Genomic DNA, 14,074 nt, shown 5'->3' on the forward strand with positions numbered 1-14,074 from the left:
CTTAACAAACAACATGTTGGTTAAAAAAGTCAATTGAGATAATTAAAAACCCAGGGGAGACGCATCGGAGATTTACTTTTCAGTGAAGATCAATTTCAGAGAGGAAAATCGAAATAGAAGAATTTGCAAGATACGAATACATTCTGAGAAAAAAACGTGTTGAAATACTGGACTTATGCGTTAAATCTAGTGTCGGCGAGGCCTTTATTTCTGTACCCGTATTTCGCATTTGTCGCATCAAAATCAACGATTCCTTGGAAGATGATAGGTCTGAAACTTGCTAAAATAAGTTTTCACTGGTTCAAAAGTATTCATATAATAACTACTTCTAAACAAGTATTTGAGATTATTTCAGTATTTAAGAAGCTCACCCATTTTTCTCCGCGAGATTTTTAGTTCCACGCTCGGCCATCTCGGCTGTAAGGTATAGTGGCGCTGGAAGGCTGACTGGATGAAAAACGATCTCATGCATATAACAAAGATCGTTAGTCATCCGCTGAATCCATTCCATTTTTGGTGACTCCGGATACAAGACTGTATATTTCGTTGCTTTGCATGTCCCTTGACGGGCAACTGCACCACAATGGAAGAATTTATTATAATCTGGAGACACAATTACAGAGTCAACAATGGTTCCTGGCTGCAGGTTTGATATTTGGTCCTGAAAAAAATATTGTTTGGAATGAGTAAACTATAAATTCGGCGGCCTTTGGTTCCAGTGCCTTCCCCGTTAGCCAGAAAAAAACGTGGATCAGAAATTGGGTAACTTAGACAAAATTTGGACAAGGTTTTGGAAAGACTTGAACTTTGGTTGCACCAAAGATTAACACAAGTTTTGCTTAATCCAAAGTCTTGCCAAAAGGAGGGATTCAAAAGTTGAACTCGTCGGAAACTTCTTGGAAACATTTGATAGCTTATGAAAACAGTATGATATTAAATACTTTTTAGAAAAAATCCACATATACTTCCAAAAAGATCTGCCTAGTTTTCCCCAAATTGAACTCACTCGTTCCCCTCTCGCGTAGAGTCTCGTACTGTGGCCTTTGGATCCCACAATAATCGTCAACTGGGGACTATATTTTTCTCCGAGCGTCTTGAAAACCGAATGACAATTTCTGACGTACTCTTCCTTGACGATACTGAACCGACTTTCACTCATCCCACACAAGTAAATAACAATGTTCATAGGCTTGATTTTTCGAGCTTTTCGGGCACTTCTGAGGGAATTGAGAAGAATTTCAGGCATTACCTGACCGAAAACCTGAAATATATGCACTTGTGTAATAAATTGAGATCTATGTAAGACTTACGTCACTTCCTGATTTTACGTATTTGTAGCCTCCAGCAAACTTTTGTGGATGATCCATGGTGTTTGAGACAAAGCCAATTGTCGTGACATTCTGAAAATTGATTTTATTCGGCTTCAGTCATAAACGTTCAATGTCCTTTCGTAATTCAAAACTTTCCCAAAAATATTAAATTCACTCACTTCACTAGAATACGAATTGAGATAAGGTGCTGTCGAAAGTCCAATCAACAACAATCCAGAATCATTCCAAGTCTCACTGTTGACCACATAATTCAATCCACCAAGCCTGACATTAGTTTTATTAATAATGTTGGAACAAGTTTCAGCTCTCTGGTACAAATTTCTAGCTGTCTCGAAATGAATCTCTTGGGTAAGAACATCGTATTCCTGCTCCAAACTTTTGAAAAAGTTATGATAGTCGTAATGCTTTCTAGTGACCAGGAATATGATTTGCTTTCCCGAGTTTTTGGCTCTCCGGAAAACGGCATGAACGTCGTTATTGTGAATAAAATCAATCGAAGGAAATTGTACTGCTGCTTGGCGTCAACGAAAAATCCCGTTTGAGCAAAATCGGTTGGGTTTCTGAAGGATTGGTTATTCAAGGAAGTTTCTTGTCCATCTCGGAAGAAAATACGCGGAGTTGGAAGCACAATTCCATCGACTTCAACGGATTCTCCGACAGTGATAAAATCGTTGAAGTAATTCGATTTCAATCCGACTTCTTCAACAAGTCTTTCTGTTACATCATGGCGAATGAATGGAGATGCAGATGCCATCTGAAAAAATATAACCTGCGTACTTTTTTTTATTTTTTGGTATTTTGACGAAAAAAACAATATTTTTTTGGGTTTTTGTTTGGAGAAAAACTAAAAAAAAAAATCACATTCCATACTTTAATCACTTTAAATTTTACGAATATTCTTTAGCAAAATGTAGTTTTTAACGGGTTTTAATGATTTTTTCCTAAAAAGTGCAAAATAAATCGAAATTCAATATATTAATTTTGTTTTTAGCCCGAAATTTTTATTTGGTTGTACCTAAGTTCATAGCAGCCCTGATCATGACCGATGATGAATAGATACACTCTGTGAAACAGTTAAAAATTTCAACTTTTAAATTGACAAACAATGAAACAGGTTTGTTTTAATTGCAAATTAGCAAATCTTTCGAAAACAGTGTGCTCGACAATTCACGAGTTCTGTAACCAGATGTTGGATGACGGAGCTTGGTAGATGCCCGGCGCAGATATATGAGAAGCGTGATGTTTTTATTTTAAAAATTTCAGTCTAAAAATATTATAAAACCCAAATTACCTTGACAAGATCCTTTCCTTCGTTGTTAATCATTCTATCTGTTCACCTTCTGCGATGGACTACACAACATCAATTCCGGTGGAAAGTAGAGCAAAGATGTTCTTCCTTCAGCCACAACTGTCATAAGTTCCGGATATCTTAGATGAATTCCGAATTTTCTTCTAAAATAAGACTCCACAGTAATTTCGACTCCTTCGTTCACAAATCTTTGTTCTCTTGAAGAATGTGAAAACCCCTTTATCTTAAACATCACTGCATCTTCCTGTAGATTTTTATTTTTGCCATAGTTGACAGAGATGTTCAGTCCTTTGAATGCTTGTGACAGCTTCTTTCCATCTCTGGAATTGCATTTTATTCCATGATAATAGAGGTTATACGACATTATCAGCTCGGAAAGTGGTTGGAAATCAGGATGGAATAGGCTGGATTTCACTGAAAATTTCATTTGATAATTAAAATTTAGGCCAGATGGAATTTGTTTTGAGTTAGGTAAACAATTTTGAATTGCATTTTTCAATTTTTTTTCAATTTCCTTGAATGTGTCTGAGAATTAACATAATTAAATTTTGGCAATTAAAAGTCAGTGTACTTATGAAAAATATATTGAAACCGTAATCTCGTGAAATGTTATGTAAATCCCAAGTATCAAAACTTCTTTCATTCAATACATTTTAATCAAATTGTCAGAAGAAGTCAGTAGTAATTTGCAAGAAATCTGTTCAGATCCTCTTGAGAATAGACCTCCACATAAACGAAAATTTATTGCGATTGGTGTGACGTCATGCTTTTTTCTAATGACGTCTTACAGTAAATTAACGTCACATTCGAAATATTGGTTTTTTAACAAATACCAAACTAGAACTAATTAACATTTAATAAATTGAAACTGACTATCCGTTGTGACGAAAAACTGTCCTGTTGTATTCTGCTGACCTTCTCCTTGAACTGGACAATTTGAAAGAAGCATGTGAGCGGTCTTTTTTTCTGAACACATAGTTCACCGTTACATGGTGCACGTATATTTTCTTTCCAGGAGTCAGTTCTGTAAAAACGTGTTTGTTTAAAAAAAAAACGTGCTGTTGGGCACACTTCAAAACGAATCGTGGGCATTCATTATTTTTTGCAATGCAAAAAACCATTTTGATAAAGTTTGGATCTAATAAACTCACTGATGGGATGCATGTTCGTTTGTACTCTAACATGTGCTCCGTTTTTATTCGAATCCTGCTTCTGGGTACTTGTTATTTTTTCAGTTTGGGACAATCTCTCAATTTCTTGATTATCCTCATCCTTCTCGAGAGCATGGTCTCCTGCAGTACCTGAATTTACAGTTTTATTCAACTTTAATTAAATTTTGTCTAAAAAGCTAGCAAGTAAAGTTTTATTTTAATACAGTTTTGCTCATCGACCTCTATTTGTTGATAAATTTTCGTGCAGTTGTGCTCTTTTCGAAAATATCTATAAAAATTGCTAAATATATTGCTTAATTCACAATTTTTTTGACACTGTCTCTGATTTCTGATAAACAAATATTAAAATTATGTTATTGACTATTTTATGTTTGAAAAACGTTTGCAGTTTTAGTATGAAATTGTCTAATAGTTTTAGAAACGCTTCTTTTCTGGGTATGTACCATATATGCTCTTGGGAACTTTTCTCTGGGAGAACCAACTACCGTATTTTCCCAATTTTATTTTTCAATTAGTCATTGTGAGTGTAAGTCAAATAATTCATATTTTCTGATTGCACAAATAAATATTGCCTATAGTAATTTTTCTACGTTTATAAATATAAACATTACTAGAAATTATTAGCGACTGAAGAGTTAATCGCGAAACAGTATTTTTTTTCATTCTGGATAATTTTTTCCATTTGTCGTAAGAGTCTTTAAAAACTTAATCAATTATTCAAATTTTCTCCTGAACCCGGTTTTGGTAATGAATTAGAATATAGATTCCTACATTCTTCAGACGGAAGTTACGTATTTTGGGCTTTACAAATACGAAATCGGACCAGAAAAATATACTCCACAAATATTGAACGGAAACTTCAGACAAATCAGAGGACGATATCAAAATGGACGGAACGAGGTGGTCGCTTAAATCTTTCACAATAACTGAATGAAGTGGTTTACCAATATCAGGAATGTCTGAACCATTATCATTCTCAGCTCCATCGAAAGCATGCTCAATTGGATCAGCAACTGGAATTTCTTCCAGATCCTCTAATTTATTTTTCAAAGTGTTTTCTTCACTACCGCCTCCTGGAGTGTTGGTCTCACCTGAAACACATGTTATTTTTAAATATAATCCGTACACGACAAATTTGCTCAATTCATGGAATGAAGAAACACATCCTGAGATTTTCTACATTGTATCTCAACTTTTGGAGCACTTACTGTCACAGCAGATTAAGGAAAATCATAGACAGAATATTTAAATTGCATTACTTTTTAATGTTGAAGTAAACTCCTTTTTAATAACTTACTGATTCAGCAGATTACCGCAAATGAAGAGTAAACTATGACTAGAAGGTATTTGCTACTGAAGAGCTAGTGGTGAAACAGTGTTTTTTTATAGTCTGGAAAATTTTGTTGAAGCCTTCAAAACTCAAGCTGAAATTAATTTCCTAATTTGTCCTCTGACATTTTTCAGTGATTAAGATCCATGTTATGCAAGTTCTTAAATTAAATTTTAAATGTTTAGTATTTTCATTGACGTACTCTGGGGAAGCCAAGTCAAATTAAAATGATGTGTTTTTAGCTTTACAAATAAATATTCTGATCAGAAACATATAATCCAAAACATTGAGTGTAAATTTCAGATAAACCAGAGGAAGATGCCAAAATAGACCAACTAGGTGGTCGCTTAGACCTCTCACAATAACTGAAACTGACAGAGAAACTTACCCATGTCGGGGATGTCTGAGCCATTATCATTCTCAGCTTCATCGGAAGCATGCTCAATTAGATCAGCAACTTTCTCAGCAACTGGGATTTCTTCCAGATCCTCCATTTTATTTTGTGAAGTGTTTTCTTCATTTTCGGATCCTGAAGTGTTGGTCTCACCTGGAACACATGTAATTTTCGAAAATAATCCGCACAAATTGGAGCAACTGATAGAATAAAGAAACGAATCCGCATTAGATATTCTACATTGTATCTTAATTTTTTTTTTGGGTTTTGAAACAGTTACAGATTCCGCAGATAGAGACAATGTTGTAAATTTACATGTAAAACGAATATGGTCAGAAATTTATTGCTATTGAAGAGCTAGTGGTGAAACAGTATTTTTTAATAGTCTGGAAAACTTTCTTTAGCCTTTGTTGGAGTCTTTGAGACTCAAGCTGAAATTCCTAAATTGTCCCTGTAAACTTTTTCGGTGATTACATGCATGTTATGCAAACTTCTTAACTAAATTATAAATGTTTCGAGATTTACATTGACGTAGGAGGGGAGGGAGCATAGTCAGATTAAAATAATGTATTTTTGGCTCTACAAATAAATAATCCGACCGGAAACATATACGCCAAAAACATTGAGCGGAAATTTCAGACAAACCAAAAGAAGATGCTTAAATGGACGGAACTAGGTGATCGCTTAGATCTTTCAAAATACCATGAAAAAATTCACAAGAACTCACCAACATCCAAGATTTCTGAGTCATTCTGAATCTCAGCTTCATTGGAAGCATGCTCATTTGGATCAGCTACTACTTCAGCACCTGGGATTTCTTCCAGATCCCCCGTCTCATTTTCCGTTTCTGAAATCTTCCCGTCACTTCCCCCTTCTGACGTGTTGGCTACACCTGAAACATAAATTATTTTCGAAAATAATCCGTACACGACAAATTGTCTTAATTCGTGGAATAAAGGAACAAATCCGGATTAGATTTTCTACTTTGTATCGTTATTTCGGTATTTAAAACTCTTACTGACTCAGAAGATTAAGGATTTATGATTATTACGTGAAAATCAGAAATTATATTTTTGAAACACGAAGAAAATCTAATAAGGAGAGAGCTCGGAGCTTAACTATGAAGAGATGAAATAGTGAAGCAATTGCTGAAAAAACTTCTGGGAATTTGGATAGGTTGTAACAAAAATAAATTATCTACGGTTTCTGAGAAAGCATGAATTGAGAGATTAGTCGAATTCAGTAACAGTTACTGTGGGAAGATATATTTAAAAAATCGATTTAATTATTTTGAATATAAACTACGTACCTTCACAGACTTCATTCTCCATTTTTTGTCCGTCTTGTGCCGGTTGTCGTTCACATTCTTCGGTTCCATTCATAATTACTATCAAGCTGTCCAGTAGTAGCTGGAACATTATATTTAATAAAAAATAGCGGGAAAAAAAACGGAATGAAAAGTCAATTTTTATCTACAAATGATTCATAATCTACAGTTTCCTTTCTTCTCTCTCGCTGCACCTGGCACGCCTCATAAAAAGAGAAACAAACGACCTTTCGCTGTTCAAATTTTGAAAAGTCATAAAAGTTCTCGCTTTTTGTCGGAGCTATGCCTATAATAATTTGGAAATGTAATGTAAGTTAAGGTATGTTGAGTAAGTTGGTGCACAATGTTTAAATAAATAAGTGGTTTTTAGTATTTTCGAAAAAATATCCCCATAAAAAAATGCTCCAAATGCCTTCTCTCTCACCTCTTTTTCAAGAAAATTAACTCAAAAATCATAAATCACATTCAAAAATATTTGAAAAACACACAACGAAATTAGAAAAAAAGAGAGGCGACTGTGGAGAAGGAGGACGGCAATAAGAGAAAAGATAAGAGGGCACAGCCACAAAAGAAAATGGAAACATCAACTGAGTATAGTGGGCAAAAGCGAATGGGCGGAGAAAATAAAATTCATGAATAATTATGGACAATTGAAAGAAAGCGTGTAAATGGTAATATGGGACTCTTGAAACCGACAAAAATTACAGGGATTTAAATTATAATTTAAAAAAAAATAATAATTAAAGGATAATTAAATTTGATTTACAAAGTTCAAAGAAAATAGTTCTATTTTCAGACTGTGCATATTCTATACACTATATGCAAATCAATGCTGTCAGTAACGTAGACATATGTCTTGGGTTACTGTATCACAAAGATCAAATCACTTAAATTTGCGGCAATCATTTTTCAACAAGAATCCCAAAAAAAGAACTCGGCAAATCGGTCCAATTTGTTAGCGTACTCTTGCAACTACTGTTGAGCACTTTAAATTTTCAACAAATTTCTAAAGATTTTCAGACCATTTTTTAAATTTCTATTGAATTAATTTTCTAAATTGCAAAAATTTGCTATGAACTTGCGACGTTTTGTCAAGAAGATGCCTCTGACGTCAAATTTTTCCAGATCTCAATTCAAAATTCAACTCTATATTTAACTCTCAACTGAGTTTGGAATATGTTTTATGATGTATGAAAAACATTAATTTTTTTTGCAAAGTATATAGGAGTTTCAAGCATTTAAATTGGTCAATTGGACAGAAAACAAATTCAAAATACATTTTTTATCAAGAAGTTGAATATGTGGGTAGATCACTCGTAAAATTATAGCCTTGCGGAAAATGTGAAACGAAACAAAACTTTAAAATTTAAAGTAAGAAAATGGCAAAATCGGAAAAAAAATGAGGGAGCTGAACGATTTGAGTAATCACACGTTTCTTTTCAGGGGTTTATAAAATATCGAAAATCGTTTCATATTCACGGTATAGGTGCGGTGAAATCGAATTGTTTCCAATTGTACGACCTGTCTTACAATGATTAGAAAAAAAATAAGTTTTTATTTGTATGGTCCATATAACTTTCCTTTCAAAGGTTTTCAATGTTCAAAGTAGACATAGACCCAAAAAAAGATTATTTCTCTTTAACATAAAACCTGTCTGAATAAAAATCTTGGATGCCGTTAATTTTCAAGGACTAGATAATAGCCTGTAAGCCTATAGGTAAACCATTTTTCTGTAAAACTGTTTAATTCCAACATTCGTGTCTGCGCATCAATGTAGAACACTTATTTGACTTGCAAATAGACAAAACAAAGATAAATGTGACAGTCGCGTATTTCTTTTGATAGGGACAAAAGCTGTGTGAATAATATCACGAGAGAAAACTCATGACAGTGAATAAAAGTGCATGGTTAATGTCCAGAAAGCAAATATTGAATGGTAATTTGACATTCAATTGTTGAATGTAAAAAGACTTATTCATATCTCAGTTTTTATGCGACTATTGTAGTGATTCAAGTACTTCATATTTATAGTAATAATAACTCCAAATGATACCAAATTTAATCTATTCGAATATTTTCAGTTTTATTGTTGTTCACTAGACATCCCCTTTGATGAGAACGGGACGTTTTCCTGGCCCTAATATTCGTCTTCCTAATGCCTACACCGGCAACTTTTTGTAAATTGTTGTTTTTGTAAATTGTTGTTCGGTGTTTTGCAGAGGAAGAAGCTGGGAGGAGACTGTGTCTCTCATTTTGGTGGGTATCTGAAGCTGTCTAAATACGTGAATTTTAAAGTGGCGTGCAGAGGCGTGACGTCATATATGAACGTGCAATTTCAAAAAATCCGTATTCATAATCACTTTTGGCCCTGACTTTTTAATTTTTTTTTCCACTCAAGCCTTTATTTTCTGCCAATTATGCTTCCAGTTCACTGGACAATTTTGCAACTCAACCAGAGCCATGCCATGACACTAAATAAAATTTGAAACTGGTTCAGTAACCTTTCACTGCTGCTCAAAATGTTGCTCAAAATTTGAGTTTATTTTTGCTTTTCAAAAGTTTCAATGTTCCCATCGATTGCAGGTAAGAAAGTTATATTTCTTACGTTTTCTCTTTAGACCTGTGATAAAATTAAATTTTGTTGAAGGTTCTAACAAACCTGGTGCTTCTTCATCAACACTGAGATGGCAGAAATCAACGAGGAGGATCTCATATGTGAAGTTACCTTCTATTCAGTCAAAAGGGAAACAAGGTCAAGTAAGTTATCTGAATAATAGTAACATTTCAACGTAACAGTACATTTTTTGACTGAAAACTTAATGTTTAATATTTAAAAAATTTATTTCGCTGTGAGACCCGCTTGAATGTTTTGTTTATTGTGAAGAATAACCACAACATGAGTAATTAAAAATATCTATGGAAAACTAGAAACTTTTCATATTACAGAAAGTAACCTCTGTCCCTTCTGAAGATGAACCCATACCATCTGATCCTGGACCATCACTTCCTCCGATTCCAACAATTACACCGTCATTGTGCATTGATAATCAATATTTTTCAAACTATATCAGTGAAAAACCAAAAATGGACGATGTTGACTATTTGAGCAGAGCGTTCAGTTCGTAAGTTTACTATTAAACAACATTTTTTTCGATTTGTATTCTATAGGATCTTCCAAAAAATGGTGGTTGAATGTTTTATCCTGATTATATGAAAAGATATTAAAGTTCTGAAACAGTAAATTTTTTTTTTCATCACGAAGTCCGCGACTATTCTTGGAATTTATCTTTGGAATTTTTAAGGCGGCTAAATTAAAAAAAATATTTTTTTCGGCTTCGAATTCTACACATATTCGTGTTGTGAGATTGAATTGATGAGAATTTTAAGTATAAAAATTCACAAATGTTTCATAAGCTTTTTCACTGTTTCACCGGTTGAGATAAACAAAAGCTTTAAAAAATTTGCAATTAGTCTCTTGTCCCGCAAAAAAGTTATTTAATAGCTTTTGTGAAATCTTCCAAAATTTATAAATTACAAAAATTACTGAACATAATCACTTCCCTGATATTATCGAAAAAATACGATCGCACAAATTTCTCATAATATATTTTTGATCTACCTGTTGATCTTGTTGCCGTTGTTATTTTGTTGTGGCTGTCTTGTCAAAGGAAGAGGAGGAGCCTAGTCAACAAGGTAAATCAAAAATAAATTATGAGAAAATTGTGCGATCGTATTCTTTCGATAATATCTCATAGCGATCATACTGTTGCCGGAGTATGATGAACTGTAGATTACTGTAGTATCGCGACGAGATATCCGGTACCTGGTTTGAGAAAGTTCTTTTCAGAAATTTCAATTTAGATTTGCGAAAATCCAGGGAAATCTACATGCTCAGAGAACAAACTATTTCGAGAAGCGGGGACTTCTTGATGCTATTGAATTGTGAGTTATTATGGGGACGCAGAAGAGATTTCAAAGGAGCAGAATGTTCCCTTTGAAATCGATGTGGAAACGCGCTCCACAGCCAATTAAAACCGCCCCGCCTCCCACAGTTGGGTCTCGTATTAGGTGCCAAGACTGTAAATTTAAACTTTTCAGTTAGTTTTGCCGATTTTGTCAGCTATCAAACATTTTTGTTATTTTTTCTGTTGTTTGTTAAATGATTTTCGTGCCGAATTAATTGTTATAAATGCATGTTTAGGCCAGCAGGAAACACATCAAAATAGACGGAGAATGATTAGAAAATGGTAATAATTATATTTAGAAATCGCTCGAATTTTCAGTTTTCCCGCCAAATACCTAGCGAGATAATATTTGCTCATGTGTACTTTAATGCAAAAATAATTTTTCCAGGAACATTGAGCAGCAGAATAATAAAATCAGTGAGGCTCTTGGATGCTTGGCTGTTTGCAATGAAGTAACCGAGAAGTATCAATGTGCTCTGGACAATTCTTTTCAGGTTTTAGTCGATGATTTCTCGGAGAAAGCCTTTAAGTTGAGCAGCTTGACAACTCAACTTCACGCATTACGACAGACTCATCACGCGAATCAGTAAGTGAAGTTTGTTTTGTTTCGCTCTGATGTTGAGAAATTGCAGGCAAGTTCGCAAAAATGAGGAATCTCAACTGGAAGAAATAGCGTGGCGTATTGAAAGGGAAGAAAAGAGAATCAAGAAACTCGACGGAAAACTTTGGAAATTTTATGAGAATCGAGATGGAAAAGGAAAAGATACAACAAAAGAAAGTGCATGAAAATATAAATTAAATCCCAAAATGGACATATAAAATAAAGATCATCTCAAATTATTGGAAGTCTGATAAAGAGCACGACGACCGGGAATTCGAGCACATCAGTTCAACGATTTTTCAGCCAAGTGCCACAGCCCATCGTTCAAATAATGAAGATTTTCAATTCCGTTTCCTTTATTCACAGATTGAATTTCCTCACTGCTCATTGACATCAAACCAATTGCCAACGCATGTTGCTTTCCTTCAGCCATCACAGCAACCACTGAATCCTTTGGTACGAGAGGAGTGAGTTTAGCTCCTGGCGATGTTAATCCAGGACACATTATTGAAGATCCGTTCAGGATGAATTTGATGGCACCTTTGTCGACCTGAAATTTGAATTTTCATCAATAAATGGAAATGTTGAACCAGGTAAATAATCAATTTATAACCAACCTGTTGATGTGGAAGAATGAATGGATACTTGTGAAGTGTTCTCAAAGTTGGAATGTAATCAGTGTTACGTGTTTTAACAAATCGCACGACACCCAGATGATCGGCGAGCAATTCAATGTGATCCTTGCATTTGATCACTTTGAAATTCTCCTTTTTCGGGAGGATCTCCTCAAGATGTGGCTCCAAGTAGGGGAAGTTCTCGATCAGCTTCTTGCGAATTCCTTTCTAAAAATTTTTATAATTATTAGTTAATTAAAATTAAAGATGATACCTGAACACTGGACTTGAGCTGAGTAGCGCCTGTCACATCTTCCTTCTCGTCGAATTTTTTGAACATGGTTCTTGAAAAAAAATTGTAAGATTTGAACTAAATGAAAACAAGGATAAGTTTAAAAAATTGGTATACAACCAAAACAAAAGAATTCAGCAAAATAAAAACAATGTTAAAATTCATATAACAAATTAAGGCTCAAAGTGAAGTGTCAATGGAATGTGTTAAATAAAGTATTTAAAACCTGTGAAAGAAAAAAAACACGGAATGAAAACAGAAGATGATACGAAAAGCTAAAATCACTAGAATTCACACTAAAAATTAAATACTAATATTTACATATACAGATTTAATAATAAATACAGCGAGTCCTGTGGAACGGGACTTTCTTTTCAACATCCGCAGCATAAAGTCGACGATATCCCCAGACATAGACATCAACTTCCATGGCGTTAACTTCACAAACATCAGAGAATCTTGGATCGGTTTCACGAAGTTCGTTCATCTTGGCGACAATTTCCTGAAAATTTAGCGTTTAATACAACAAAATTTCAGAAATATCTGGAATCTTACATCGCAAACTGCAATAGATGCTCCTCTGAGTTCAACTTCCGCTTTTGATCCATTCTCCAATCGTTTTCCTTCACCCAATTGGCTCAAAAGTTCTTCTGAATAATCCAGAGCACCAAGATAAGCGAGAGCTTGCGGAACACGATAGTCAGCAAACATTGTGATCGTGGTAATATCCTTGAAATTTCCCGCATCATCGTGACCTTGAAGGGATCCATAGACATCCGCAACGAGAATCTGTGCTCTCTTCAGAAGCGAAACTTTTTGTCCGTTGAATTCGGCAAAATCGCGGAAAGAGACAAAGTTTTCGACGATTAATTTCAGCAAAGTTTGAGCGGATTTCTCTGATTTTATAACACAATTATAAAATTGTCCATCGAATTTCTCGAGAAGAACTTTTCCTGAATCATTGATAGCCTTCACTCGATCGTCAAGTAGTGGAATTGAGTGTCCTGAATCGGATTTGAAAATCCTGTCGATTTCTTCTCTGCCAACATTTTTCATCCATTCAGCAGAAAGTACTGGAATTCCGGCGGCTATAGCCTTGTTGACAGCGGCACATGCTGCGAAGTAACCAGTGTAAGCTTTTCCACCCCAGCTAACATCATAGTGATCTCCCTCATCCGGCCAGAATGAGAAATTGATTGTATCCACCAATAATACCCTGAAATTAATTCAATTTAATATGATTTCAAATTTAAAAAGATCAGATTTGAGGAATAGTTACAATTTAAGTTTTCTCACCACTGGACGGCATCTTTATCTCCACTTTTCGGGTGTAATTCCGGCGATAAGAAAAGAGCTTCTTTCAGAGATCCATCTTTTGCAGCTCCGAGAATCTATAAATATTAATCTACATTCATTCAACATTTATTTTTAGGATTTACATGTTCTGCTACTTTTCGAACGCCTGCCTGGTTGATTTTGACGAGATTTCCATGCTCGACGATGAATTTTCCAGATTCCGCAGGACCGAGGACTTCGTCAATAAGCATTTTCTGACCTAAAAAGTGAAAAATATGTGACAATTCTACCGAGTAGTAAAAAATGAAAATAAAAATTTTAAAGAGAAAAACGTGTTTGTTACGACGCTCCGCAGATGTGTCTCTGCGTCTCCTCCTTCTGCACAGTGCCTAGCAAATTGTCGTACGTTAAAGTGTCGTGTACGCAATGCAGACTGAAACACA

At 34.7% G+C, this 14,074-nt stretch overlaps 3 protein-coding genes, 11 non-coding genes and 1 pseudogene across 15 annotated transcripts; 5 read left to right on the plus strand and 10 right to left on the minus strand.

The window, feature by feature from the left end:
- Nucleotides 1-173: 173 nt before the first annotated feature.
- H10D12.2 lies at nt 174-6,914 on the minus strand (annotated as a pseudogene). Its single transcript has 12 exons — nt 6,846-6,914; nt 6,264-6,428; nt 5,531-5,689; nt 4,757-4,903; nt 3,792-3,941; nt 3,514-3,664; nt 2,623-3,054; nt 1,490-2,085; nt 1,311-1,400; nt 1,007-1,261; nt 372-661; nt 174-270 (listed from the first exon to the last, which is right to left on the minus strand). Coding segments are annotated over exons 1-12 (2,601 nt in total).
- Nucleotides 860-880, minus strand: 21ur-7970. The gene has a single exon (NR_055376.1).
- 21ur-8909 lies at nt 2,337-2,357 on the minus strand. The gene has a single exon (NR_055377.1).
- Nucleotides 2,340-2,360, minus strand: 21ur-5986. Its single transcript, NR_055378.1, has one exon.
- On the minus strand, nt 4,396-4,416 carry 21ur-9814. Its single transcript, NR_055379.1, has one exon.
- Nucleotides 5,122-5,142, minus strand: 21ur-6704. Its single transcript, NR_131537.1, has one exon.
- On the minus strand, nt 5,842-5,862 carry 21ur-9888. Its single transcript, NR_131538.1, has one exon.
- A 1,461-nt stretch (nt 6,915-8,375) lies between the features above and the next one.
- 21ur-11979 lies at nt 8,376-8,396 on the plus strand. The gene has a single exon (NR_131539.1).
- Nucleotides 8,397-8,803: 407 nt separating this feature from the next.
- On the plus strand, nt 8,804-11,668 carry C11D2.3 (BLOC-1-related complex subunit 5). The gene is made up of 7 exons (NM_068522.5): nt 8,804-8,893; nt 8,945-9,446; nt 9,511-9,620; nt 9,810-9,985; nt 10,725-10,805; nt 11,217-11,414; nt 11,461-11,668. The coding sequence occupies exons 2-7, from the start codon at nt 9,428-9,430 to the stop codon at nt 11,612-11,614; spliced, it is 738 nt and encodes a 245-aa protein (NP_500923.3). The 5' UTR covers nt 8,804-8,893; nt 8,945-9,427; the 3' UTR covers nt 11,615-11,668.
- On the minus strand, nt 10,035-10,055 carry 21ur-7664. Its single transcript, NR_055380.1, has one exon.
- Nucleotides 10,331-10,351, plus strand: 21ur-14534. Its single transcript, NR_055381.1, has one exon.
- On the plus strand, nt 10,332-10,352 carry 21ur-10452. Its single transcript, NR_055382.1, has one exon.
- Nucleotides 10,335-10,355, plus strand: 21ur-9879. The gene has a single exon (NR_055383.1).
- C11D2.7 (PUA domain-containing protein) lies at nt 11,549-12,387 on the minus strand. The gene is made up of 3 exons (NM_171351.4): nt 12,318-12,387; nt 12,047-12,271; nt 11,549-11,979 (listed from the first exon to the last, which is right to left on the minus strand). The coding sequence occupies exons 1-3, from the start codon at nt 12,381-12,383 to the stop codon at nt 11,713-11,715; spliced, it is 558 nt and encodes a 185-aa protein (NP_741412.1). The 5' UTR covers nt 12,384-12,387; the 3' UTR covers nt 11,549-11,712.
- Nucleotides 12,388-12,482: 95 nt separating this feature from the next.
- C11D2.4 (Queuosine 5'-phosphate N-glycosylase/hydrolase) lies at nt 12,483-13,891 on the minus strand. Its single transcript, NM_068523.9, has 4 exons — nt 13,775-13,891; nt 13,632-13,726; nt 12,891-13,551; nt 12,483-12,837 (listed from the first exon to the last, which is right to left on the minus strand). Exons 1-4 carry the CDS (start codon nt 13,880-13,882, stop codon nt 12,667-12,669), a joined length of 1,035 nt encoding a protein of 344 aa, NP_500924.2. The 5' UTR covers nt 13,883-13,891; the 3' UTR covers nt 12,483-12,666.
- Between the last annotated feature and the right edge of the window lie 183 nt (nt 13,892-14,074).

This window comes from Caenorhabditis elegans, chromosome IV (assembly GCF_000002985.6).
Source record: "Caenorhabditis elegans chromosome IV".
Classification (NCBI taxonomy): domain Eukaryota; kingdom Metazoa; phylum Nematoda; class Chromadorea; order Rhabditida; family Rhabditidae; genus Caenorhabditis; species Caenorhabditis elegans.

Coding starts and splice junctions, on each gene's coding strand:
- C11D2.3 (NM_068522.5), top strand. Junction 9,621..9,809: donor CAAAAGGGAAACAAGGTCAA/GTAAGTTATCTG, acceptor TTCATATTACAG/AAAGTAACCTCTGTCCCTTC. Junction 11,415..11,460: donor CAGACTCATCACGCGAATCA/GTAAGTGAAGTT, acceptor GAGAAATTGCAG/GCAAGTTCGCAAAAATGAGG.
- C11D2.7 (NM_171351.4), bottom strand. CDS start 12,383: ATGTTCAAAAAATTCGACGAGAAGGAAGATGTGACAGGCGCTACTCAG. Junction 12,272..12,317: donor AGCTCAAGTCCAGTGTTCAG/GTATCATCTTTA, acceptor AAAAATTTTTAG/AAAGGAATTCGCAAGAAGCT. Junction 11,980..12,046: donor TCATTCTTCCACATCAACAG/GTTGGTTATAAA, acceptor TTCAAATTTCAG/GTCGACAAAGGTGCCATCAA.
- C11D2.4 (NM_068523.9), bottom strand. CDS start 13,882: ATGCTTATTGACGAAGTCCTCGGTCCTGCGGAATCTGGAAAATTCATC. Junction 13,552..13,631: donor GATAAAGATGCCGTCCAGTG/GTGAGAAAACTT, acceptor AATTAATTTCAG/GGTATTATTGGTGGATACAA. Junction 12,838..12,890: donor CATCTATTGCAGTTTGCGAT/GTAAGATTCCAG, acceptor CTAAATTTTCAG/GAAATTGTCGCCAAGATGAA.